The sequence below is a fragment of the Budorcas taxicolor genome, chromosome 25, assembly GCF_023091745.1.
Source record: "Budorcas taxicolor isolate Tak-1 chromosome 25, Takin1.1, whole genome shotgun sequence".
In the NCBI taxonomy this organism is placed as follows: Eukaryota; Metazoa; Chordata; class Mammalia; order Artiodactyla; family Bovidae; genus Budorcas; species Budorcas taxicolor.
Genome location: NC_068934.1, coordinates 20,615,644 through 20,643,073, shown reverse-complemented (window position 1 = coordinate 20,643,073; position 27,430 = coordinate 20,615,644). Strand labels below are relative to the sequence as shown.

Below are 27,430 nucleotides of genomic sequence, written 5' to 3'. Positions count from 1 at the left end.
ATATAGTATATTAGGAAGTTAAGTGGTAAAGGAAAGAGAAAAAGTAGAGAGAAATAGAGGATGAGGAATTTCAAATGGGAAGTTGTCTGCAATGTTAAAAGTCTAAAATTAACTCTTTAAGCAGGTAACACTTGAGCCAAGAATTAAAAGAGGGGAAGAGTTTGAGACAGATAAGAGTGGGCTTTGGAATTATAAAAATCTAAGTTTGAATTTTTTTCTTCTATGTATTATCTGTATAGTTTGCTGGATCTCCACAAACTTTTTTGAACATCTAATAAAACCAGAAAAGAAGACTTATTTGTTCATCTTTTTACCTATTAAATATATGTGTAAATTGTTTAGAACTTGCTTGAATTGCATATACTGAGCACTATTTAATGTGTGTTTAAAAAGTAGAAGGTGCTAAAAAACATGAATCATGTTATATGTAGTTGCATGATATATAGAATAGATATATAGATATTGCCATAGGTTGCAAGGCTCTTTGTTTCATTCCAGGGTGCAAAACACACTTCTAAGACTTTAGGTATTCCCTGGAAGCGACGTAGCAGCAGCAGCAGAGTGTAGCTTACCCTGGGTAACTGCCAAATCCTATGTCTTCTGGTTCCACTTTTAAATTCAAGTGAAAAGAACAAAAGAGATCTGTTGGGAAAGAGGTCTTGGAAATACATTGAAAATCCCTAGTAAAATGCATTAAAATGAGTTTAAAGGGAAAAAGTTACAGATTTTGAAGAGTAGGAAATTTGACAAGCTGGTTTGTAGACATGTCAGTACCTGCTGCTTTCAACAAAATTCACTTAGTGGAATAAACATTTTGAAAGGATGTTTGGAACAAGTATGCAGAGCAGATGCCGTACTTTGGCAGTGACAAAATTAAACAATTGGCTTCATCCAGGCTTCAAATGGCAAGAAGATTCGCACAAATAGAGGGGACTATGACATTCAGGCAAATTCTCAAAGGGAAAAAAAATACCTATTCAAAATATTTACCACTGACTTAATCCTGAGGCCTACAAAATTCTGTGCTGGATTTAATTCACTGTCCCTTCAGCACTCTTGTCAGTAATGTTAATAAAACATCAATTCCTGTGCCTGTTAGAAGGTAGTGCAGCCATTGTCTGACATGGCCATTAACTGCCAAAATAAGAGATTTACATGATAGACTGAAAAGGCCCCTAGAGGAGCATTCTTTGGACTGTTAAAATGAGAATCAGAAATCCTCAAAATGTTCAACTAAATAGAGAGTTCTTGTAAACACTGAGGCTCTTCAGACACAAATCATTAAAAAAAAAAAATAAGTGCTTGTAAGAAACCTGTTATGTAGTACAGTCAGTTCAGTTCAGTCGCTCAGTCATGTCCAACTCTTTGCGACCCCATGAATTGCAGCACGCCAGGCCTCCCTGTCCATCACCAACTCCCGGAGTTCACTCACACTCACGTTCATCGAGTCAGTGATGCCATCCAGCCATCTCATCCTCTGTCGTCCCCTTCTCCTGCCCCCAATCCCTCCCATCATCAGAGTCTTTTCAAATGAGTCAACTCTTCGCATGAGGTGGCCAAAGTACTGGAGTTTCAGCTTTAGCATCATTCCTTCCAAAGAAATCCCAGGGTTGATCTCCTTCAGAATGGATTGGTTGGATTTCCTTGCAGTCCAAGGGACTCTCAAGAGTCTTCTCCAACACCACAGTTCAAAAGCATCAATTCTTCGGCACTCAGCCTTCTTCACAGTCCAAATCTCACATCCATATGTGACCACAGGAAAAACCATAGCCTTGACTAGACGGACCTTAGTTGGCAAAGTAATGTCTCTGCTTTTGAATATGCTATCTAGGTTGGTCATAACTTTTCTTCCAAGGAGCAAGCGTCTTTTAATTTCATGGCTGCAGTCACCATCTGCAGTGATTTTGGAGCCCAAAAAAGTAAAGTCTGACCTTAGTTGGCAAAGTAATGTCTCTGCTTTTGAATATGCTATCTAGGTTGGTCATAACTTTTCTTCCAAGGAGCAAGCGTCTTTTAATTTCATGGCTGCAGTCACCATCTGCAGTGATTTTGGAGCCCAAAAAAGAAACAGTTTCTACTGTTTCCCCATCTATTTCCCATGAAGTGATGTGACGAGATGCCATGATCTTAGTTTTCTGAATGTTGAGCTTTAAGCCAACATTTTCACTCTCCTTTTTCACTTTCATCAAGAGGCTTTTTAGCTCCTCTTCACTTTCTGCCATAAGGGTGGTGTCATCTGCATATCTGAGGTTATTGATATTTCTCCCAGCAATCTTGATTCCAGCTTGTGTTTTCTTCTAGTCCAGCGTTTCTCCTGATGTACTCTGCATAGAAGTTAAATAAGCAGGGTGACAACATACAGCTTTGACGTACTCCTTTTCCTATTTGGAACCAGTCTGTTGTTCCATGTCCAGTTCTAACTGTTGTTTCCTGACTTGCATACAGATTTCTCAAGAGGTGGGTCAGGTGGTCTGGTGTTCCCATCTCTTTCAGAATTTTCCACAGTTGATTGTGATCCACACAGTCAAAGGCTTTGGCATAGTCAATAAAGCAGAAATAGATGTTTTTCTGGAACTCTCTTGCTTTTTCCATGATCCAGCGGATGTTGGCAATTTGATCTCTGGTTCCTCTGCCTTTTCTAAAACCAGCTTGAACATCAGGGAGTTCACGGTTCACATATTGCTGAAGCCTGGCTTTGAGAATTTTGAGTAGCATGTGAGATGTGTGCAATTGTGCAGTAGTTTGAGCATTCTCTTGCATTGCCTTTCTTTGGCATTGGAATGAAAACTGACCTTTTCCAGTCCTGTGGCCACTGCAGAGTTTTCCAAACTTGCTGGCATATTGAGTGCAGCATTTTCACAGCATCATCTTTCAGGATTTGAAACAGCTCAACTGGAATTCCATCACCTCCACTAGCTTTGTTCGTAGTGATGCTTTCTAAGGCCCACGTGACTTTACATTCCAAGATGTCTGGCTCTAGATTAGTGATCACATCATCATGATTATCTGGGTCGTGAAGATCTTTTTTGTACAGTTCTTCTGTGTACCTCTTGCCACCTCTTCTTAATATGATATTCTTAATTGTACTTCTTAATAGTACAGTATGTGGTATCAATGTCAAATGTACTCATTTGCACTTTTGTTCATCCAATATTTATTACATATCTACCAGGTACCCAGCACAATTTTAACAGTTATCTGTTTAGCAAATTGGAAGCAGTTAGCAAAATGGAAGCAGTTCCTATTGTGAATAAGACAATAACTGGAAAATAACTTTTATCTCCTACATCTTGGCCCTTCTCCTGGAATTGTATACCCCTCCCCCCACCACACACACACACACCTGTCATTCAGCAATAAATGACTAAAACTTATTGTAGCAAAATGGCTCTGCATGACCATCTGATGACCTTGCATATTTCCCCGAAAGGCTAATCTGAGTGTAACTTAGGTCTTGGTGGAATGCCCTGTGATCCTCCATGGAACACAGAAGTATAGGTTGTCTTGTTAGAAGCTGTTGAAAGACTACTCTTCATTTCCCTCCATACCTCACAGGAGACTCCAAAAGGCATAACATCCTATCTGCCTTCCTGAGGCCAGTGAGGCATAAGACTTTCCATATTAAACCTATCCCCCTCCTTTGGGTAAAGCTGAAAGCTATAAAACTGCTTTCTTGTAGTTTAGAGTTGGATCACAGTGGCAGAGAGAACCTCTGCCTGTGTTGTCTGTCACATGGCAACTGTGGTTTGATGTCATCCACTGATACTTGATGATGTGGATTGCCAATGCCATGCTGATCTTCCTTATGCTTTGCATATGAATAATAAACTGTCCAAAGTGATTTGGGCTCATGTCTCTTTCCTGGCTGAGTCTGTGGGAGAGTGGCAAACCACCTAGGAGCTGCCACAATGCTGCTGCTTACAGACTGTTTGATAGCTTGATACCTGCCAAGCAGAAAGCTCCCAGAACCCTGCTCCAGCACTGAGGGGAGAGTCATATCTACTGGTTCATGTCTGTACCAGAGCAATCATTTTATATTTTGAATATCACAACTAGTGAAAGTAATAGGAAAATATAATATTTCGCAAGAGAATATTTTAAAAGATACTACAATTATGCTTAAATGTTCAGAAATGTATCTCTCTGATGAGTAATTAGCACCTCAACCAGAATCTAAGGGATGAGAAGGACTTGATCAGGGGAAATAAGGTGGGGAATGTTCCATGATTCTAGGCACAAAGAACAGGTACATGTGATGACCCTGAGGTGTATAAGAATACACTTCATTCAGTGAACTGTAAAGAAGGCTAATGAGACATCACGTCGTCCATTGGGTCAAGCTATCTATTCGTTTCTGACAGCCTAGTAAAATAGGTACAATTCTACTAGTAAAGTTGGAGTTCTTGGGATACCACATAGAAAACCAATATAATTTTGTCTCACTATGTGAAAGACACATTGATAGGTTTAGTGGTGAATGCAGAACTGCTTAAGTACCCTTTTAGACTGTCAGCTTCATAGAATTAGAGGCGTTGATTGTGTTGTATTCATAACTGATCTCAGAGCTCAGAAAGTAATATACGGTAAATGAAAATGTGAGAAAGGGAAGGAGAGAAGGAATAAAGGTGGGGAGGAAAGGAGGAGGGGTGGGAGGTCCTCTACTTAAAGGCATATAAAGCTTATACAATGTTTGTTGTTGTTCAGTCACTAAGTCACGTCCAACTCTTTGCTACCCCATGGACTGACACATGCCAGGCATCCCTGTCCTTCACTATCTCCTGGAGATTGCTCAAATTCATGTCCATTGAGTCAGTGATACAATCCATCCATCTCCTCCTCTGTCGTCCCCTTCTCCTCCTGCCTTCAATATTTCCCAGCATCAGGGTTTTTTCCAGTGAGTCAGTTCTTCAAATCAAGCAGCCAAAGTATTGGAGCTTTAGCTTCAGCATCAGTAATTCCAATGAATATTCAGGGTTGATTTCCTTTAAGATTGATCGGTTTGATCCCCTTACTGTCTTCTCCAGGATCGCAGTTCAAAAGCATCAATTCTTTGGCACTCTGCCTTCTTTATGGTCCAACTTTCACATCCTTACATGACTATTGGAAAAGTAGTCTTTTTTCGATTGCCATGACTACTGTGGCTTTCACTATATGGACTTTTGTTGGTAAAGTGATGTCTCTACTTTTTAATATGCTGTCTAGGTTTGTCATAGCTTTTCTTCCAAGGAGCAAGCTTCTTTTAATTTCATGGCTACAGTCACCATCCACAGTGATTTTGGAGCTCCCCCCCAAAAAATAAAATCTGCTGCTGTTTCCAAGTTTTCCCCATCTGTTTGCCATGAGGTGATGGGACCAAACGCTGTGAGTTTTCATTTTTTGAATGTTGAGTTTTAAGCCAACTTATTCACTCTCCTTTTCCACCTTCATCAAGATGCTCTTTAATGCTTCACTTTCTGCCACAAGGGTGGTGTTATCTGCATATCTGAGGTTACTAATATTTCTCAGAAAACCTTGATTCCAGCTTGACCTTCTTCCAGCCTAGCATTTCTCATGATATACTCTGCATATAAGTTAAATAAGCAGAGTGACAATATACACTCCTTTCCCAATTTGGAACCAGTCCATTTTCCTTGTCTGGTTCTAGCTGTTGCTTCTTGACCTGCATACAGGTTTCTCAGGAGGCAGGTCAGATGGTCTGGTATTTCCATCTCCATAAGAATTTTCCACAGTTTTTGGTGATCCACACAGTAAAAGCTTTAGGGTAGTCAGTGAAGCATAAGTAGATGTTTCTCTGGAATTCTCTTGCTTTTAATATGATCTAGCTGATGTTGACAGTTTGATCTTTGGTTCCTCTGCCTTTTCTAAATTCTGTTTGTACATCTGGAATTTCTTGGTTGATGTACAGTTGAAGCCCACCTTGAAGGATTTTGATCGTTACCTTGCTAGCATGTGAAATGAGCACAATTGTACTGTGGTTGGTAGTTTGAACATTCTTTGGTATTGCCCTAATTGATTGGGCTTACAGTAAATACTCTTGAAAGATTGAATGGGAGAGGAGAAAGATATAGTGAAGAAATTACATGTACAAAACACATAATACAGAATAAAATGACCTCACTTTAAATGGGTATGATAGTATACTGTTTTTTCACAGCATACCATTATTAAAAGTGGAGACAAATTTTTTAAAAAATAAAATGAATAAATTATAATCTTAAATAATTTATCTGACTATAATATAAATTCCAAATTAATAGCTTACATTTGTGATGTACTTCACACACAGGAAGAATTCCTGTTTGTTGGCTTGTTATTCAGTTTAGCTTTTGAATCATTAGTACAAAAGCAGCATACTACAGTATATTTGGCATCAGACACTTTGGTACCAAAACTTCCTTCTAGTCCCTTGTTTATTTTGTTTCCTCTTTTGTGAAATGTGGTTAATACTATTTAACCTCTTAAGGTTGATAAAATTTTTGAGGTAATGTATGGGAATCTATATACGTCTTCCACAATGTAGAAATTATAAAGATATATTTTTCATTAGATGATAACAAAGAAAGAAGAAGAAGAAAACAGACTAATATTAGATAAGAGAATATATGTGAGTACAAGAAATACTCATAAATACAGTGAACAAAAGTAAGTATTTTCTCCTTCACTCATGCTCATTTCTCAACTGTTTGAGGTATCCATTAATTTCTATGATTAATCAGCAAAAGCCAACTGTGTAGTTTTGAGGACTATTTCTCATCCAGGATTTTAACAGATGCAAGTATATACTGAGTTGATGATATCTGCCTAAGAAAGGCACAATTCAGATAACCATTACTTCTCAGTCTTTCAAATTGATAATTACATAGGATAGTATGATCTGGACCCATCACTCTTAGGAGTTATCATTTCTTTAAAAAGTTAGTATATACAAAGACAGAATAGATTCATAGTAACTTACAAAAGGTTTTACCTTCATGAAGTCAGTAATGAAAAATGACACCCTTCTAGACCATATCTCAAAGCAGTGTATTCAATCCCAGTTTGTATAGATCACAGGAACTCCTCAATGAAGTGTAAGAAAGGAAGCACCTGACATCCATCTTTCATGATGGCAAGCATTTTTATTTTTAGTAATAAATAATAAATTATTTGTTCATACTCTTATTATATATCTCATTTACAGAACTTGTATTCTAGTGCTTTATCTGATATATATTTTGCAAATACTTATCAGTTATGACTTGAATTTTTATTCTCTTGTCTGTTTGTACTGAAAAGCAAGATATTTAAATTGTCTAATCATCAATTTTTATTCAGTCATGGTGAAAAAAATTTCCAGATACTTTTCCCCATGTTTTAGAGTTTCTAGGTAGGTAGTTTAGACTTAGGACATGTTAGTTAAGGTCTAAAAAGCTAAATGGAGTTTCAGGAAAGTAGCTTGAAGCTCCCATCATGATTCTCAAGATTAAAGAACAAAAATATATAAAAATATATTTGGGCATTAAAGATGATTTGCCTGTGGCAACTGTCTAATCTATAATGGTAAATACTGAATAGGTGGAAAAATCACTCCTCTCTGCCTCCAGTTATTTTTTTCAATTTTTCTTTAATATCAAATCTATATGCATAATACTAGTTCCATTTTATATTTAAGAAGTTATTTTCTTAGTAATATGAATGGCATAGTGAGTTATCTATGAGATTCATCTGGCATAAAATTGCTTCATTTCATCAGCATTATCCTCACACCTGCACTCAAATTTATGAAGAGGCAAAATATAATACATGTGAACTTTGTTGATTCATATCAAAGATTCTTTGGAATATCTTTGCCCAGAAATAAAAGATAAAATTTGATGACTATCAAAAGCAATATGTTCATGGTTCAGTGAATCACAGAAATGCTGAATGAATTCCAAAGATTTTTAAAATAATTTCTGAGTGAAATCTAAAACATGAGATTATAGAATTTGAAAGCAATTTGAGAAAAAAATCATAGATTACTGATATTTACCAAATATCTTTCTACTTACTGAAACCATTAATAAAATAGTACCATGATTTTACATAAAAAATGTTGAATTACACCTACCAATTTGAAAAGATATTGGGAATAGAATTTAAGAAAGGAGCAATGCAAAATGTGTATCAGTTCAGTTCAGTCTCTCAGTTGTGTCCAACTCTTTGCAACCCCCTGGACTTCTGCATGCCAGGCTTCCCTGTCCATCACCAACTCCTGGAGCTTGCTCAGACTCATGTCCATCGAGTTGGTGATGCCATCCAACCATCTCATCCTCTCTCATTCCCTTCTCCTCCTACCTTTAATCTTTCCCAGCATCAGGGTCTTTTCTAATGAGTCAGTTCTTCTCATCAGGTGGCCAAAGTATTGGAGCTTCAGCATCAGTCCTTCCTATTAATATTAGGGGCTGATTTCCTTTAGGGTGGATTGGTTGGATCTCCTTGCTGTCCAAGGGACCCTCAAGAGTCTTCTCCAACACCACAGTTCAAAAGCATCAGTTCGTTGGCGCTCAGCGTTCTTTATGGTCCAACTCTCACCTCCGTACATGACTACTGGAAAAACCATAGCTTTGACTAGACAAGATGTATATAGAATACTAAAAATATGGCTTATATTATGTTGGAGGAGACTCTTGAGAGCCCCTTGGACTGCAAGAAGAACAAGCCAGTCAATCCTAAAGGAAATCAATCCTGAATATTCATTGGAAGGACCAATGCTAAAGCTTGTATACTTTGCCATGATGCAAAGAGCCAGTTCACTGGAAAAAGACCCTGGTGCTGGGAAAGATTGAGGACAAGAAGAGAAGGGGATGACAGAGAATGAGATGGTTGGATGGCATCACAGACACAATGGACATGAGTTTGAGCAATCGCCAGGAGTTGATGATGGACAGGGGTCGCTAGGATTTGGACACGACTGAGCGATTTCACTTTCAGTTTTCACTTTCATGCATTGGAAAAGGAAATGGCAACCCACTCCAGTATTCTTGCCTGAAGAACGGGGGAGCCTGGTGGGTTGCTGTCTATGGGGTCACAGAGTCGGACATGACTGAAGCGACTTAGAAGCAGCAGCAGCAGGGAAGCCTGACATGCTGTAGCCCTGAGGGGGTCACAAAGAGTCAGATGTGACTGAATGATGAACCACAATATATTGTAAAAGTTAGGAAATATAATCAGATGTTATTTTGCCTACTCTAGTACATTAACTGGAAAGCACCCAAGAAATCATAAATTCCATTATCTTGAAAAGATATTAAAAATAGTCTACTCTAAAATTCTATTTTTACCCAAGGAATTTGAGATCAAACAGTAAGTGGCCAAGGTCACGCAGCAACTCTGACTCAGAGGTCAATAATCTCTCTTGGAGTAATTTTCCAGAGAGTTTTAGTGATTAACCAAAATATTATGGTTAAGTTTTCTAGTGAAGGAAATGAGATTTCATTGTGGTTTTAATTGCTTTACTTGATAATTAATGGTGTTGATCATGTTCCCATAAGCTTATTTGTCATTTGTGCATCAGCTTGTTCAGTTCTTTCTGCCCTTATAAAAAAACTGGTTGTTCATACTCTTACTGTTGAGTTTATTTCATTTATATACCTTGCATTCAAGTTCTGTATCTGATATATCTTGCAAATACTTCTTATCAATTATGACTTGAATTTTTATTCTCAATAGTTAGTGTATATTGAAAAGGAAAATGTTTAAACTGATAGTCTAATCCATCAGTTGTTTTCATGTTTGGACATTTTAGTCTTACCTGAGAAATTTTTGCCTTTCTCAAGGTCATAAAAATTATCTTCCAGAAGTTCTATGCTTTTATATTTTACATTTAGGTGCATAATTCATTTCAAATTAGCTCTTGTGAATGGTGTAAAGAAAAGGTCAAACAGAATTTTACACACACATTTACATAATCTTTAATTCCTTTATCACTATTTGTTGAAATTATTTTTTACACATTGAATTGCATTTTTATCTTTTTCAAAAACAATATGTCTATGTATGTTTTCAATTGACTTTATATGCTTGAGTAAATTTCTGGATTCTCTTCTCATTTATTTAAGTATGTGTCTATTCTTTTGCTAATACCACATGGTCTTTATTATTGTAGCTTTAGAGTTAGTCTAGAAATCAAACAGCATAAGTCCTGCCACTCCAGTGTTTTTTTTTTTTTTTCTTTTTTTATATTTTCCTTTTTTACTTTACAATACTGTATTGGTTTTGCCCTACATTGACATGAATCTGCCACAGGTGTACACGAGTTCCCAACCCTGAACCCCCCTCCCACCACCCTCCCCATATCATCTCTCTGGGTCATGCCAGTGCACCAGCCCCAAGCATCCTGTATCCTGCATTGAACCTAGACTAGCGATTCATTTCTTACATGATATTATACATGTTTCAATGCCATTCTCCCAAATCATCCCACCCTCTCCCTCTCCCACAGAGTCCAAAAGACTGTTCTTTACATTTGTGTCTCTCTTGCTATCTCGCATACAGGGTTATCATTACCGTCTTTCTAAATTCCATATATATGTGTTAGTATGCTGTATTGGTGTTTTTCTTTCTGGCTTACCTCACTCTGTATAATAGGCTCCAGTTTCACCCACCATTAGAACTGATTCAAGTGTATTCTTTTTAATGGCTGAGTAATACTCCATTGTGTATATGTACCACAGCTTGCTTATCCATTCATCTGCTGATTTCAGTATAGTTTATAGGGGTGGCTTAATAAATTTACAAAAGAAAAAGAAACCTTATAGGAATGCTAACCTGATATGCATTTTATCTATAAATTAATATGGGGAGCACAGATATCATAAGAATATTGAATATTTCCATTCAACAGGATTTAATGTTTCAGTTCATAGACATGATATGTTTTTCCACTAATTTAGAAGTTCTGCCATTTCTGTCAGTGATGTTTATAGTTTACAACAAAGATTTTTTACATTTTTCATTTTTTTCAAAGTTTTAAATGATTTTTTTTTCTTTTTTTACACTCTTCTTCCATTATTCCAAAACACGTTATTGTTTTTAATGTTCTATAGATGTCTGGGATCATTCATGTCTCTTCAGACTTTTTTTCCTCACAGCTTTTCAGAATGAATAATTTCTGTTGATATCACTTCATATTTAGTAGATCTTTCTCATGTTATTTTCATTTGATAAATCTATCCAGTGAATTTTTTTCTGGAATTTCCATTTGATTCTTTTTTATAATACAGTTTTTATGCTAAGATTACCTATCCCTTCATTAATCAACAACATTACCTTTAATTTTTTGATAGTATTTCCAATGACTGGCCTTACAGTATTTACCTATTGTATCCAACATATGAGCCATCTAGATATTGGCTAACATCATCTTCTCTTTTAACTTTGGGTCATACATTTCATTTATTTGAGTACTGGTAAGATCTTATTTTGTGCTGGACATTGTCATTTACGTGTAACAGAGATTCTGTATTTTATCTTCTTCTGAACATAATTAAGTTTTGTCCAATAATACAGTTAAACACTGATATTTAACATGATGTAGAGTTGGCTTTATATTTTGTTATTGCAGATATATGAAAAGTCCATGATAAAACTTAAGTCCTCTCACTTGACTGAGCTAAATCTCCAAAAATTTCCCCGTCTCACCTCCCAGAATTATTTCTAGGATTTGATTTAGACTTTAAGACAAGCCTAAAGTAGACTTTATAATACAAAAGGACTCAGCAAACTTTTCCTATAAATTCTCATACAGGAAATATTTTAGTCATTGCAAATTTATATGGTCTCTATCACAACTACTCAGTTCCACCATGGTAGCACAAAAACAACAATACATAAATAAATGAAGGTGTTGGTGTTCCAATAAAACTTTATTTACTGACACAGGCCGTAGGCCAGCTTTGGAATTTGGGCTACAGTTCACCAGCCATTTCCCTAGTGCAAGGCTGTTAATCTAAAGGCTGTCACTTTGATGCCTGTGGTATTAACAAGGTTTATGAGTGCCTATGGAATGCTCACATCCTTCTGCAGTGCTCACTCTCTACCGTCTCTGGTCTGCTGTCAGCCATGTAACAGTCACTTTGTGGTTAGCCTTGTGTAATATGTTGCTCTGAGTATGTGCAGCCCAACTCTCAGCCAGGGACTTGCAGGAGCATTCCTCATCAACCTGACTTTTGGAGGCCCTGTCCTGTTATCCTCGCTTTTCTCTGATGCCCTGCCCCAGATACTCGAGGCATTTAATTTGCCCCAAACTCTGGTATCTGCCTCCAGAGTTCAGTGCAGCTACAGTGATCTGTGTGGACTCAGCCCTTTGCCCTTCAGTCAAGAAACTGTCCTCAAGTAGAAATCCATAGTCATGAGTGTTACCTAGTGAGTTTCCCATATTTCAAGTTTCACAGGCTGGCATCGTTAGCTTGTCATTGTTTGTGGACGGAGGACTAGTTCAAACCCAGCTACCAGTCAAGAAGCAGACATTTTGAATCATTTTATTTTTAAATAACAAAAATATAAATTCATTTAATTAATAAAAATGAGTGTTGTTTACTCACAGTAATTGAAAGTACAAGGTTCATTTACCTTCAGATGTGGTTTGGTTGTGAAGTTTTATAAGTCAACAGAGTTTGTGTTTGTGTGTATGTGTATCCTGTTTTGTATTTTTGTACATATACAAAAATATATATATTACTATTTTATATGCTTTGCTTTCTTCTATAGGATGGTTTCAACCTTATGCTGCTCTCTTTTGTTTTATAAATAATGCCTATTAAGCTTAGACTTAAATATCCTCATATTATGCTATCCAGAGAAAGAGAATATACTTTTTATTCCTTCAGAGGCAGAGAGGCAGCTTTCATTACAGAATACACCAGTAAATATCTTCTTGTCTCTGGCCTGACATTAATTAGATGTCTAAACCCACTACAGCTTCCCTGATAGCTCAGTTGGTAAACAATCTGCCTGCAATGCAGAAGACCTTGGTTTGATTCTTGGGTCAGGACGATCCCCTAGAGAAGGGACAGGCTACCCACTCCAGTATTCTTGGGCTTCTCTTGTGGCTCAACTGGTAAAGAATCTCCTTGCAGTGTGGGAGACCTTGATTCAATCTCTGGGTTGGGAAGATCCTCTGGAGAAGGGAAAGGCTACCTATTCCAGTATTCTGGCCTAGAGAATTCCATGAACTGTATAGTTCATGGAGTCGCAGAGTCGGACCTGACTGAGTGACTTTCACTTTCACTTAAACCCACTACACTCATTTGGCTAGGGAGTTGAGATAGAGTATTTGTTTTCCTTAAGAAATTGCCTCCTCATCTCTGGAACTGAGTGTTGAGATAATGTCTCCTAAAATGTATGGCTGATGTATGTACACATACACATAATGGCATAAGATACTTATAAAATTTAATTTTGAGGAAAAAAAAAATATCTGCTCTTTTTTTCCAGTAAAGGCTTTACTGAACCTTTTAATTTTTTACATATTAACATTTACTTTTAATAGTGCTTTAACCAGATGTTATGCTAAGCTATACCTGTGTAATTTGAGATCTAAATTTGGTCCTTTTACATATATTAGTCATTCACTTCCAAGTCTCTCAGAATTACTCCCAAGTATTAATGTTGAAGTGAGCAGGAGTAGCATCAGAGAATGATGACCAAAGATAATCTTGGTGCTACAACTTTATACTTTCATGACAGTGAGTAGAAGCAAGTAGAGCTTGTTGACTTCCTGCCTTCTTAACTCAGTGGTAAAGTAGAAGGTAGAGATGATGGTGATGATGTTTTGTTCTGTGTTATATCTCTTTAGTACTATCCACAGCTTCTATGTTAGTGCTGCTGAGCAGGGTGCATACACTTCATATATATACTAATAGATGCATTGACGGAGAAGGCAATGGCACCCCACTCCAGTACTCTTGCCTGGAAAATCCCATGGATGGAGAAGCCTGGTGGCCTGCCGTCTATGGGGTCGCACAGAGTCGGACATGACTGAAGCGCCGTAGCAACAACAGCAGCAGATGCATTGAATCATACATAAAAAAGCAATCTTATTATTATCCATTCACCAAAATACCAAATACACCCTACTGAGCATTTGAAAACATCTCTTTTATGAATTTATTGCCCTCATTTTACAGGACTGAAAAAGGTCAGTTTTCATTCCAATCCCAAAGAATGCTCAAACTACTGCACAATTGCACTCATCTCACACACTAGTTCAGTTCAGTTCAGTCGCTCAATTGTGTCCGACTCTTTACGACCCCATGAATCACAGAACACCAGGCCTCCCTGTCCATCACCAACTCCCAGAGTTCACCAAACCCATGTCCATGGAGTCGGTGATGCCATCCGCCATCTCATCCTCTGTCATCCCCTTCTCCTCCTGCCCTCAATCTTTCCCAGCATCAGAGTCTTTTCCAGTGAGTCAGCTCTTCACATCAGGTGGCCAAAGTATTGGAGTTTCAGCTTCAACATCAGTCCTTCCAATGAACACCCAGGACTGATCTCCTTTAGAATGGACTGGATGGATCTCCTTGCAGTCCAAGGGACTCTCAAGAGTCTTCTCCAACACCAGAGTTCAAAAGCATCAATTCTTCGGCACTCAGCTTTCTTTATAGTCCAACTCTCACATCCATATATGACCACTGGAAAAACCATAACCTTGACTAGACGGACCTTTGTTGGCAAAGTAATGTCTCTGCTTTTTAATATGCTGTCTAGGTTGGTCATAACTTTCCTTCCAAGGAGTAAGTGTCTTTTAATTTCATGGCTGCAGTCACTATCTGCTGTGATTTTGGAGCCCAGAAAAATAAAGTCTGACACTGTTTCCACTGTTTCCCCATCTATTTGCCATGAAGTGATGGGACCAGATGGCCATGATCTTAGTTTTCTGAATGCTGAGTTTTAAGCCAACTTTTTCACTCTCCACTTTCACTTTCATCAAGAGGCTCTTTAGTTCCTCTTCACTTTCTGCCATAAGAGTGGTGTCATCTGCCTATCTGAGGTTATTGATATTTCTCCCAGCAATCTTGATTCCAGCTTGTGCCTCCTCCAGCCCAGCGTTTATCATTGTGTCCTCTGCATAGAAGTTAAATAAGCAGGGTGACAATATACAGCCTTGACATACTCCTTTCCTGATTTGGAACCAGTCTGTTGTTCCATGTCCAGTTCTAACTGTTGCTTCCTGACCTGCATACAAGTTTCTCAAGAGGCAGGTCAGGTGGTCTGGTATTCCCATCTCTTTCAGAATTTTCCACAGTTTATTGTGATCCACACAGTCAAAGAAAGACTTTGGCATAGTCAATAAAGCAGAAATAGATGTTTTTCTGGAAATCTTGCTTTTTTGATGATCCAGCAAATTTTGGCAGTTTGATCTCTGGTTCCTCTGCCTTTTCTAAAACCAGCTTGAATATCTGGAAGTTCATGGTTCATGTAGAAGAGTAATGCATGTGAGATGAGTGCAATAGTGAGGTATTATATACATATACAGGGTATAATACACGCTAGTAAAGTAATGCTTAAAATTCTCCAAGCCCAGCTTCAGCAATACATGAACTGTGAACTTCCATATGTTCAGACTGATTTTAGAAAAGGCAGAGGAACCAGAGATCAAATTGCTAACATCCACTGGATCATCCATTTGTTATAACTTTGTATTAGAACCTGTTGCTTGGAAAAACCTGCCCCATCTGTGGCTCTGGTATGTTTACTGTCTCTGATGTGGGCAATTTTGGAGGAAACAATTTGTTGGGGTTTTTAAAATTAATTATTTAACTGGAGGCTAATTACTTTACAATATTGTAGTGGTTTTTGCCATACATTGACTTGAATCAGCCATGGGTGTACATGTGTCCCCCATCCTGAACCCCGCCTCCCACCTCTCTCCCCATCACTTTTGAGTGCCCTGTTTCATGCATCAAACTTGGACTGTTGATCTGCCGGGAGCCAGCATGAGGAATCCCACCCATGACAAGGTCATGCGGCAAAGGCCTGATGGTAAAGGCGAGTCAGATCTCAGGGTGTCCCCCTCGTATTTCCTGAGCATGTACCCCCAAAACCAAAAATCTGCCGGCCTTTGTACTCTGCTTTTCCACTCTTCTGACACACTCTGGAAAAAGTCAACTCAGGGCTTTAACTTCTGCATTTGAAAGGGATGTTTCAGTTAAACCCCCTCTGATAACTCTCTAGCTTGCCTAACAGGTTCCCCCAGACCTCTTACAGCTTACAATTGCTTGCAGCCCCCCAACCGCGAGAGGCACAAAGCTTAAAAACATCTTAAAGGTACAGAGCCCTTTCTAAAGAGCCAAAAATCATATTGGTGACTGATTTCACTGTTGACTCAATGATTGCTGCCAGGCCTCCATATTCTTTATCTTTTAGGCACCTGGGAGGATGTTAATCAATGTAAACGGGATATGGAAAAAGATATATAATAGTTTTGATGTTAGCAACACTAGGCTTTTGAGTTAATTACTTTTCTTTTGTTACAAATCACTGTACTCCTTTTACTTGTTATAAATTGCTGTATCTTTGCTATATAAGAGTGTAACTTTATTTAGTGTTTTCTGAGAGTGGCACCAGACTTTGAGAAGAACAACACAAATAAGTCTTCTGGTTGACCAACCCTTATCAGAAAAAAGGATGTAAAATGTTAATTGGCCCTTTGGCCGGAAGATGATGTAAATCACCTACGACCTGTGTATACAACTAGGTATGCAGAGAGAAAAGCCTGGTTTTGATAAGAGTTTGGGCTGCTAACGCTGCATAACTTTGTGTTACCCATTGATCTCTATGTACTATCAAAAGTATAAAAAGCCTTCTGAACAATAAAGGATGGACCAGTTTCTCGGACTAGTCTCTCAGCCTAGTTTGTTGGGAATCTGGCTCCCCCCGTGTCTATCTCTCTTTTTCTCACTCTCCCTTCCTCTCCTTTTCTGGCTGAATTCCCATCTGGAGCGGGAATTACTTACTTGCCCTTGCTTCTAAGACCAGCGTGAAAGGGAGCCTATGGTGGGGCACCCTTTGATATTCAAGTGGGCACCGGTGGCCCAGCGTAGATGGTGCAAATCTCTTGTCCTGAGATTTTATTGGTTTTTCCCGTAAACCAAGTTATTTAGCATCTTTTCTCTATTAAATTTTCCTACTATACTATTTTTTAATCTCTTTTTTATATTGCCAATGCTGTCCCCGCTTTGAATTCCCTGGGGCTGGACCCTGGCATTGATCTGTTTCACACATGGTAATATACATGTTTCAGTACTATTTTCTCAAATCATCCCACCCTCACCTTTCCCACAGAGTCCAAAAGTATGCTTTTATTTCTGTGTCTCTTTTGCTGTCTTGCATATAGGGTCATTTTTACCATCTTTCTAAATTCCACATACATATGTTAATATACTGTATTGGTGTTTTTCTTTATGACTTACTTCACTGCGTATAATAGACTTCAGTTTCATCCACCTCATTAGAACTAATTCAAATGTGTTCTTTTTTATAGCTGAGTAATATTCCCTTGTGTATATGTACTACAGCTTTCTTATCCATTCATCTGCTGATGGATATCTAGGTCCTAGCTATTGTAAACAGTGCTGTGATGAACACTGGGGTACACGTGTCTCTTTCAATTCTGGTTTCCTCAGTGTGTATGCCCAGCAGTGGGATTGCTGGGTCATAAGGCAGTTCTATTCCCAGTTTTTAAAGGAATCTCCACACTGTTCCCCATAGTGGCTATACTAGTTTGCATTCCCACCAACAGTATAAAAGGGTTCCCTTTTATCCACACCCTCTCAGCATTTATTGCTTGTAGACTTTTGGATCGCAGTCCTTCTGACTGGCATAAGATGGTACCCCATTATGGTTTTGATTTGCATTTCTGTGATAATGAGTGATGTTGAGCATCTTTTCATGTGTTTGTTAGCCATCTCTATGTCTTCTTTGAAGAAATGTCTGTTTAGTTCTTTGCCCCATTTTTAAATTGGGTTGTTTATTTTTCTGGTATTGATCTGCATGAGCTGCTTGTATAGTTTTGAGATTAATTCTTTGTCAGTTGCTTTGTTTGCTATTATTTTCTCCCATTCTGAAGGCTGTCTTTTCACTTGCTTATAGTTTCCTTCATTGTGCAAAAGCTTTTAAGTTTAATTAGGTCCCATTTGTTTATTTTTTCTTTTATTTCCATTACTCTGGGAGGTGGGTCATAGAGGATCCTGCTGTGATTTTTTTTTTTTTTTTCCTGCTGTGATTTATGTCAGAGAGTGTTTTGCCTATGATTTCCTCTAGGAATTTTATAGTTTCTGGTCTTACGTTTAGATCTTTAATCCATTTTGAGTTTATTTTTGTGTATGGTGTTAGAAAGTGTTCTAGTTTCATTCTTTTACAGGTGGTTGACCAGTTTTCCCAGAACCAACTATTAAAGAGATTATCTTTTTTCCATTGTATATCCTTGCTTCCTTTGTCAAAGATAAGGTGTCCATAGGTACATGGATTTATCTCTGGGCTTTCTATTTTGTTCCATTGATCTATGTTTCTGTCTTTGTGCCAGTACCATACTGTCTTGATGACTGTGGCTTTGTAGTATAATCTGAAGTCAGGCAGGTTGATTCCTCCATTTCCATTCTTCTTTCTCAAGATTGCTTTGGCTATTCGAGGTTTTTTTGTATTTCCATACAAATTGTGAAATTATTTGTTCTAGTTCTGTGAAAAATACCATTGGTAGCTTGATAGGGATTGCACTGAATCCATAGATTGCTTTGGGTAGTATACTCATTTTCACTGTATTGATTCTTCTGATCCATGAACATGGCATATTTCTCCATCTATTTGTGTCATCTTTGATTTCTTTCATCAGTGTTTTAGTTTTCTATATATAGGTCTTTGGTTCTTTAGGTAAATGTATTCCTAAGTATTTTGTTCTTTTCTTTGCAATGGTGAATGGAATTGTTTCCTTAAGTTCTCATTCTGTTGTCTCATTGTATCATATAGGTATGCAAGAGATTTCTGTTAATTTTATATCCTGCAACTTTACCATGTTCATTGATTAGCTCTAATAATCTTCTAGTGGTGTCTTTAGGGTTTTCTATGTAGAGGATCGTGCCATCTGCAAACAGTGAGAGTTTTACTTATTCTATTCCAATCTGGATTTCTTTTATTCGTTTTCTTCTCTGATTGTTGTGGCTTAAACTTCCAAAACTATGTTGACTAGTAGGGGTGAGAGAGGGCACCCTTGTCTTGACTTTATGGGAAATACTTTCAACTTTTCACCATTGAGGATAATGTTTGCTGTGGGTTTATCATATATGACTTTTATTATGTTGAGGTATGTTCCCTCTATGCCTGCTTTCTGGAGAGTTTTTATCATAAGTGGATGTTGAATTTTGTCAAAGGCTTTCTCTGCATCTATTGAGATAATCATATGGTTTTCATCTTTCAATCTGTTAATGTGGTGTATCACATTGACTGATTTGTGAATATTGAAGAATCCTTGCATCCCTGGGATAAAGCCCACATAGTCATGATGTATGATCTTTTTAATATGTTGTTGGATTCTGTTTGCTAGAATTTTGTTGCAGACTTTTGCATCTATGTTCATCAGTGAGATTGGCCTGTAGTTTTCATTTTATCAATTTGTTTTAAATACCTGGCTGCCAGAAGTCTTGGAGCAAATTAGCAGCACAATCTGGACAAATGGATAGAGCTCCATAGGCCCCATGACTAATGCCTCCTTTTGCTCTCACTACCCATAATCTACCTTCACATCCCATTCACAAGACACATGTCTTTTCCATAGACTCTGTGCTTTTGATTTATGTTTAAAATTCTAATACATTTAGTGTTAAAGTTGTTTCAGGTCCTTTTGAGTTGTAAATACTTTCATACTCCACAAACCTCAGGGAAATTCAACAAAAAAAATTATAAAGAAGGTAACTGGATCTTCTTACCTAGAGGCAAGGAAGTGGGGGAGGATTAATATAATCTTTGTCCCAGTGAGTTTCCAGAAATATTTAATTATACACATGATGTATGACTAATGCATTAGAACCTTGCAGATGTGTGCATTTGCCAAAATTGTGTAAAATGGTTCATTGAAATCTCAGATAAAATGCAACTCCCTAACATCATGTCCTTTCTGTTTCCTTCATTCTGTATGACTATGCATGCCTGTTTCTTAGAAGAAAAAAATATATATGATTTTTGCTATAAATACAGCACTGATTCCATCCTTAATAACCTTACTCAGTTTAAGGTAGATCCTTGAGAAAAACAGCTAGGAACAGTTCCAGATGTAAGAGGCTGGATGGCAGAGCCAAACCAGTTTCCAATATTTTGTGGTCTATACAAACTCGAGTTGTAGAGCATCATAATTTTTAAGCAAATTAAGAATTATTATATGGACTCTAGCCTCTCATGTAAAAAATCTCAAATGAGAAAATATATAAAAATTAACTGTTACAGTTTCGTTTGGTGTTAGCCTTATGAGGAGAACACTGTGACTTCTCAGGCCACTATGAAAAACCCCTTGCTGTTCTCTCCTGTGGCTTACACACACTCTCAGCTTAGCAGTTAGAGCCTCATGATTTCACTTTACATGCTTGCTACCTCATATGTATTTTCAACCTCTGTATATAGATGATGTGTCCTTCTTAGTCTGAAAAAAGATTAATCACTTCATAGATACTTACTCAATGGACTGGCTGTAAGTGAAAGCTACTCTAGATTCATGACTACCTTCCCTTAAGTAACCCTACCCATTTTTCCCCACCATGGGAGTTAAATTGAGAAAATAAATGACTTACAGCAGATAAAATTCACTGTCTGATAAACTCTGCTGCCTTTCATAGGTCTTCTGATGATTTAAAACTCACAGAACTGTTTTTATTTTCTATAGTTTTGTAAATATTACCTATGATCTAATCCAGTAGCTGATCTTTTCAAAACTAAGACCAAAGTATGATAATATGAGTAAGTACCTGCAATCCTATGAATACTTTTCTTAATATTTTTCTAACCTTTTGTCTCCCAAGATCTCTTGGGCAGATTTTACCAAGTTCAATGAGTTCTTAGGAGAAGTAAATACTTGAAATCCTGAGAACTCATGGCAATAAGCTTTTGAAGGCATATATGGTTTTTCTGTTGGAATTCATCCCACCTGTTCTGAAACAGGGTCACTGAATCACCATGTCACTGCCCACCCTGAATTCATCCTTCAGTGAGAGTGTGGATGACAGGATTTGGGCTGAAACCTACACGTGGAGGGGGAGAGATGGATGCAGGAGGACTTATATCTATGCAGACCCCCTCTAGACTGCAGATAATGAATGACAGCATAATGAGGAGGATAGCTGCCCACCAAAAGGGTCCCTAAGAAAGCAAACATCATGAGGTGCTTTGTGGGAGTAAAAAGGAGTTAAAACACAGGGGATTTCTGGGTGGCTGGTGGCCAAGATGGTTGATTGGCACTGAGGCTGGTGCTGACACTCTTGCCGTCATCACACACAAGTTCCAGGGACCTCTCCTGGAGCCTACAGTCACAGTGGGGGTGTGGGATGACCACTGTCCCACTAAGGCCCAGTTACTGCCCCTCCGGTGTCTTCGCTAACTCCTGTCATAGGCCTAGAAACTGGGAATAGATGGAAGGGAAACTCTTCTTCCTTCCTTTGGGACTCAGTCCCAGGGACAGAAGCTAGCTCTGGCAGGGACCATGGTAGCAGGCACGGTCAGAGAGCAAGTCTGGAGTGCTCTGTGGTTGAGGAATGTGGCTGGAACCAGGGCAGCCGTGATTCACAGCCAGCAGAGTGGCCCAAGCCCAGGCCAGGATTGCAAGACTGAGTCTTATAGTCCCACAGCCCTCTTGATGGTGGGGTCAGGTGATCAGAAAGAGGAGGATATGGTCAAAGGGGAGTCCAGTATTCAGAGTGTCTGAGTGTCCACTCACTTGTAGGTGCCTCAAATTGGAAACAACTCTCTTCATCACCTCTCTCTCACTCACTCTCTTACTCAGAATGATTTATTTTTAAACAGTATTAGATGTTAGACATTGACATTGACATTGAAGTCACTCAGTGGTGTCCAGCTCTTTGCGACCCCATGGACTGTAGCCTACCAGGCTCCTCCGTCCATGGAATTTTCCAGGCAAGAATACTGAAGTGAGTTGCCATTTCCTTCTCCAGGAGATCTTCCCGACCCAGGGATCGAATCCGGGTCTCCCACATTGTAGGCAGACGCTTTACCACCTGAGCCACCAGGGAAGTCTCAGATGTTTAGAAGTGCTCATGTATATTTTATGTACATGATTAGGTTACTGTGTAAGGACTACAGGTGCCTACAGGAAAATACTTTTACAAGAAAGTAGTACAGATCAGTTTAGGGGATGAAAACTAAGCATGCACCTAAAGAATGTATATAGGTCTTCATAATCAAGACAAATATCCTCACCCTCTCCTCCTGCCTAGGGCTCACTCTAGGGAAAAAGAAAAAAGGTTAATTAAGGACAGAAGTGCAGGGTGCTGTTTCCCAGACTGTGAGGGAGAGAAACGAAGAGCAACAGACAAATAGGCACTTTGCTGGTTGGCTATACATAGGCTTGCTCCAGGCCCACAGCATCATAGTGCCCAGGATGGAGATTCAGAGTGGGGATGTCCTGGTCACTGCAGAAGTTATAAGCCCCCTCTTCTGATTTCTGGCAAGTGGACTCAACCCCCTTACCTCACAAGAACATCAGAGCAAGCCTTGTTCCTTCCAGTTTTGAAGGGTTTTCATTGGTTAAAATGTAGGAGATGGGCAAAAGTGAGAGGTAGAAAGAGGCTCTGAGGATGAGGGATTTGGGCCCTTCTGTAGGCCCTTTTTGCCGAGAAGGCAGTGGCACCCCATTCCAGTACTCTTGCCTGGAAAATCCCATGGATGGAGGAGCCTGTGGTCCATGGGGTCACTAAGAGTTGGACATAACTGAGCAACCTCACTTTCACTTTTCACTTTCATGCATCAGAGAAGGAAATGGCAACCCACTCCAGTGTTCTTACCTGGAGAATCCCAGGGACAGGGGAGCCTGGTGGGCTGCCATCTATGGGGTTGCACAGAGTTGGACACGACTGAAGTGACTTAGCAGCAGCAGCAGGCCCTTTGTGAGCCCGCAGAACATCTCCTCATCAGTATGTAACTAGTCATATACAGTAATTAGCAGTTGGAGGAGGCAGGACTTGACAGGTCTTCCAAATCTGAGTCTCTTTTAACAATACAGTTGTGATATTTGCAAAGATACAGAGTTACGGTAGGATAGAATTGTATTGGTGTAATACTGAAAAAAAATTTTTTTAAGTGAATGCTATTGTATTAGTCTTCTCAGGGCACCTTAACAAACTACCACAGAATGGGTGATGTAACAGAATCTGTTTTCTCATGGTTCTGCGATTAAGGTGCTGGCAGATTCCGTTTCTAGTGAGAGCTCTCTTTGGCTTGCAGATGGCCACTTCCCACTGATTCTTGCCTCTGTGAAGATGGACAGAGATCTCTGGTATCTCTTCCTCTTCATATAAGGACACTGATTCTATGGGACTAGGGCCTCACCTTTATGACCTCATTTAACCTCAGTTACCTCCCTAAAGGCTTTATCCACCCCCCCTCCCGCCCCACCCCCCCAAATACACTAAGAAGGTATGTGGGAAGGGATGTAGAGCTTCAACATGAGTTTTAGGGATGGGCAAAATTTAGTCCATAATGACTAGAAACACAACTGATGGTTTTATATCACAGATATTTTCAAAGACTTGAGCTGGAACTTTGCAACTATATGTTTTGATCCAGTGAAGCATTTAGTGCATATTCATCTGGAATAACATTTTCTGCAGCTTAAGCAAATGACCACATAATAGGATATATTTAACCTAAATTCTAAATGAATTTCAATAGTTTTCTTTTTTTTAAATTATTTGACAGTGAATGACAGATATTTAAAAGTGGAGAGGGAAGATTATAGAATTTACTAAAAAATATTTACCTCTCTCATTTTACAGGCCCAACAGCTTACCGATCTGGAACAAAAATTAGCTGTAGCGAAAAAAGAACTGGAGAAAGCAGCTCTTGACCGGGTAAGTTGATTACACCATGAGCCATCACGACTTTGGTTGTAGCAGATGAAGCTAGGGTATACTTGTTGTTTCTCTTGTTTTATCAGTGCAGTTCCAGATGCTGTGCTTGCAAGATGGTTATAGATGGTTCTTACTTTTGATGCTCCAATAAATATACTTAGGTTTAGGCTCTGTGATGATTGCATTGGTTTTATTTTTCACCTTACTGGTACACTTATTCCATAACATAATGAATAGACATACTTTAAAGCATCAACAAAGATGCCATGTCTTAAATTTGCATGGCTGAGTTGTAAAGCAAATGGAAGTAGTCACTGATGATTTTTATTTTGGAAATCTTAAATTTCAGGAGGAAGAGACATCAAAGAATGTAGCTCTCTTAGCACCTCTGTTTATGCAAAAATAATGCAAGAGTGGCTGGCATTCTGTCTTTATAACAGCTTTACTGAAATAAAACTCACATATCATAAAGGTCACATTTTTAAAGTTCACAAAGTTGTACTTTCATCAGCATTAATTCCAAAAGGTTTTCTTTGCCTTCTTTTCTCTTATTTCATCTACTTCATTTTATTTTTGTCAGTGTCTCATTGTGTTACAATTATATATGCTCAGAAAGAAACCACAATTCCTGTCTGATACCTACCTTTGCCTATCAATGCTCTTCATATGAGACATACATGGAGAATAGGGCATTGGTATATAGAAAGGGAAATAAAAATATAGAGGGAGGAATTAGTCATAAAATTTAGAATTATGGTTCTGTTGGTTTATATTTATGGTATTTGGAAAAATTTCTTAAGGCCTCCTTTCATTTTTAAATCAGCTATATTAAACTATAAGTAAATATTCCATTTTTTCTTTAGTTCACTTGAAGAAAAGGGTAAAATGATTTTTGAAATTATTTCTCTGTTCACTCAGCATCCCTTTATTGAATGGATGTAGTTTTATCTAATTTCTAGAACATATATCTAGCAAATATTAATACAGGGAATTCTGACTGAAAATTAAATCATAGTGTTTCAGACTTGGAAATACAAAAACCCACATTGCTCTCAATCAGATGCATATAAAGTCTATGCTGAAGCAACAGGGCCAATTTTGCAATAATCTGCATTTTAACAACTTTTCAATGCATCCTCTGTCTGAAATCTATTCTTGATTAGATTGGAGTTAGCAATCATTCTAACAGTGGAAAAAGAGACCCTCTCTTTATATCATATGGGGAATTGTTGGTTCATTTATATATAATAAAAATATTTCTAGTCATATAAAGAGAGAATGCAATCTGATCAATATAAAGAAAACAGACATGTCTCATTTTATATTTATCCAAGTACTTAATGTAATAGTTAATAATTTTAGGGAAGCCTGCCTACATTTTTATAGACTAGCTCAAATATAATTCACCTTACCAAGATTTCAGCTTTAGGAGTTGTTTTTTTTTTTTTTTTTTTTTTTTTTAACTTTAGGAAAGAAGACGTTTATACCAATTATGCTAATTTCTGACCATATTCAACTCATGCTGCATAATATTATTTTTAAAATGGGAACTGATTCCTTATGGAATTGGTGGAATCAGAAAATCAGAGATATGTATAACCAGAAAGTCCAATTAGATCATCTTTCTATATTTCCTTTCTTTGGTATCCCTGGCAAAATCTCTGCAGTATGTTTTACATTCTGAAGACACTGAATTTCCAAGATTCTGAGGCAGGCTGGCCCCCTTCTTAGATTTAACAACTTTGACTGTTGGAATGTTCTTCATAACATTAAACCTTTCCCATGATGTGACTTCAATAACCCATCTAGTCAGTGAGTGACTCACTGGGTTTGAAATGTTTTTTGTGTGACCACCGTGTACCAGGTGCTATGAGAAACAGAAAACACTGCATCCCTCACAATTTTGTTGGGCACCAAAAATTAGAAATAATTATATGTGGAACCATGAAGTCAGAGAAACATGAAGAGTGAGTATGTATATTTTAAGTACATGTGTTATAAAAGCTGGTGGTGTCACATGATAATCATGCGCAAGTTATAATTTGTCCTGAGTCACAGAACCTTGAAGATAAAATAATTTTCTCTCCTTGTCTTATCCACTCTATGTCTTCCTCCTCCCCATTTCTACCACCACCACTATTTGCTTAGCTCTCACTAAGCCAGACTAGATTTGGGATGACAGACTATATGCTGTAATATTTAAGAAGGTTCTCCAGAGTCCGTCTTTGTTCAGATCATAACCCTTTCACCATATGACCATGTTCAAATCCCTCAATCTCTTTATACTTCACCATAAAATAGAATGATAATAAAATTCACTATATTATGATGATGGGAAAATTATATACATCTGTAAAAGTAAAGTCCTGAGAATTCTTGGCACGTGAAAAATACTCAATAAGCATAGTAACTACTATTATTAGTGAATGAGAACCTAGAGAGACTGCTTCTTTGTGATAATTTTTCTCTTTAGCCTTCAGGATCTTGTCACTCCATTTGCTACAGTGAACTATAAAAGTACTGCATATTACCAGAGGTTGATTTCAACAAATCTCATGTAAGATACATATGAGACTCATAAACTGTCGTCATAAAGACAGGTAGAAATGCTCGCTCACTTCAAAAATGGATACGAAAATACAGTTTAATGAAATTGCTCTTCACGTCACTTCACCATTTTTATATAAGACAAGACTTTTAAAAATTGTCTTCATGTGTCTAGTTCCAAAGAATATTACATCTGGGCCTCAAATAGCCTTAAATACCTAATAAACATTATGAAAACAGTATATTCACACTCTAACATGTTTCTCATCTCATACTTCTCGTGAAAGAAGTCTCAGATTACTATCCCAATAAAAGCAATAATAATCTCAAGATCTAAGAATCAATCTTCGTTTTCTAAACAATCAGTTATTTTGTGGCAATATATTACTTCCCCAATGGCTCAGAATGTAAGGAATTCACCTGCAGTGCAGGAGACACATTGATTCCTGGGTTGGGATGAAGGATAGTTAGCCTCAGCTACTGAAATGTAAAAGTATCTTTATGGTGTGAAAAGTCTATCTCTCAAATTCTTATATTAGAAGTTTCTTTTGCATTTGATCCTCACAAAATCTGACCCAGGAAAGTATGCATTATTATATCATATTATAGATGACACAGGTAGGTGATCTGCACAGACTCCCAGGACAAAATAGTAAAAGAACAAGAACTCTTTTTGCCACAGTGTACTGTGCACATGGCAAGAGCATAATAAATTGTTACTGATTAAACAGGCAGATGAAGATCTAACTTCGTAAATTAACGTACGTGCTATTCATCCTACGTACAAGGGCCAAAGC

The 27,430-nt window shown here is 38.0% G+C and overlaps 1 protein-coding gene across 1 annotated transcript in view; it reads left to right on the top strand.

Annotated features, from left to right (window-relative positions):
- LUZP2 (leucine zipper protein 2) overlaps nucleotides 1-27,430 on the top strand; it is a 269,908-nt gene that overhangs the window by 181,406 nt on the left and 61,072 nt on the right. The window contains exon 5 of the mRNA XM_052662305.1: nucleotides 24,012-24,086. Coding sequence (XP_052518265.1) covers nucleotides 24,012-24,086 — 75 coding nt within the window. The remainder of the gene's footprint in view (nucleotides 1-24,011; nucleotides 24,087-27,430) is intronic.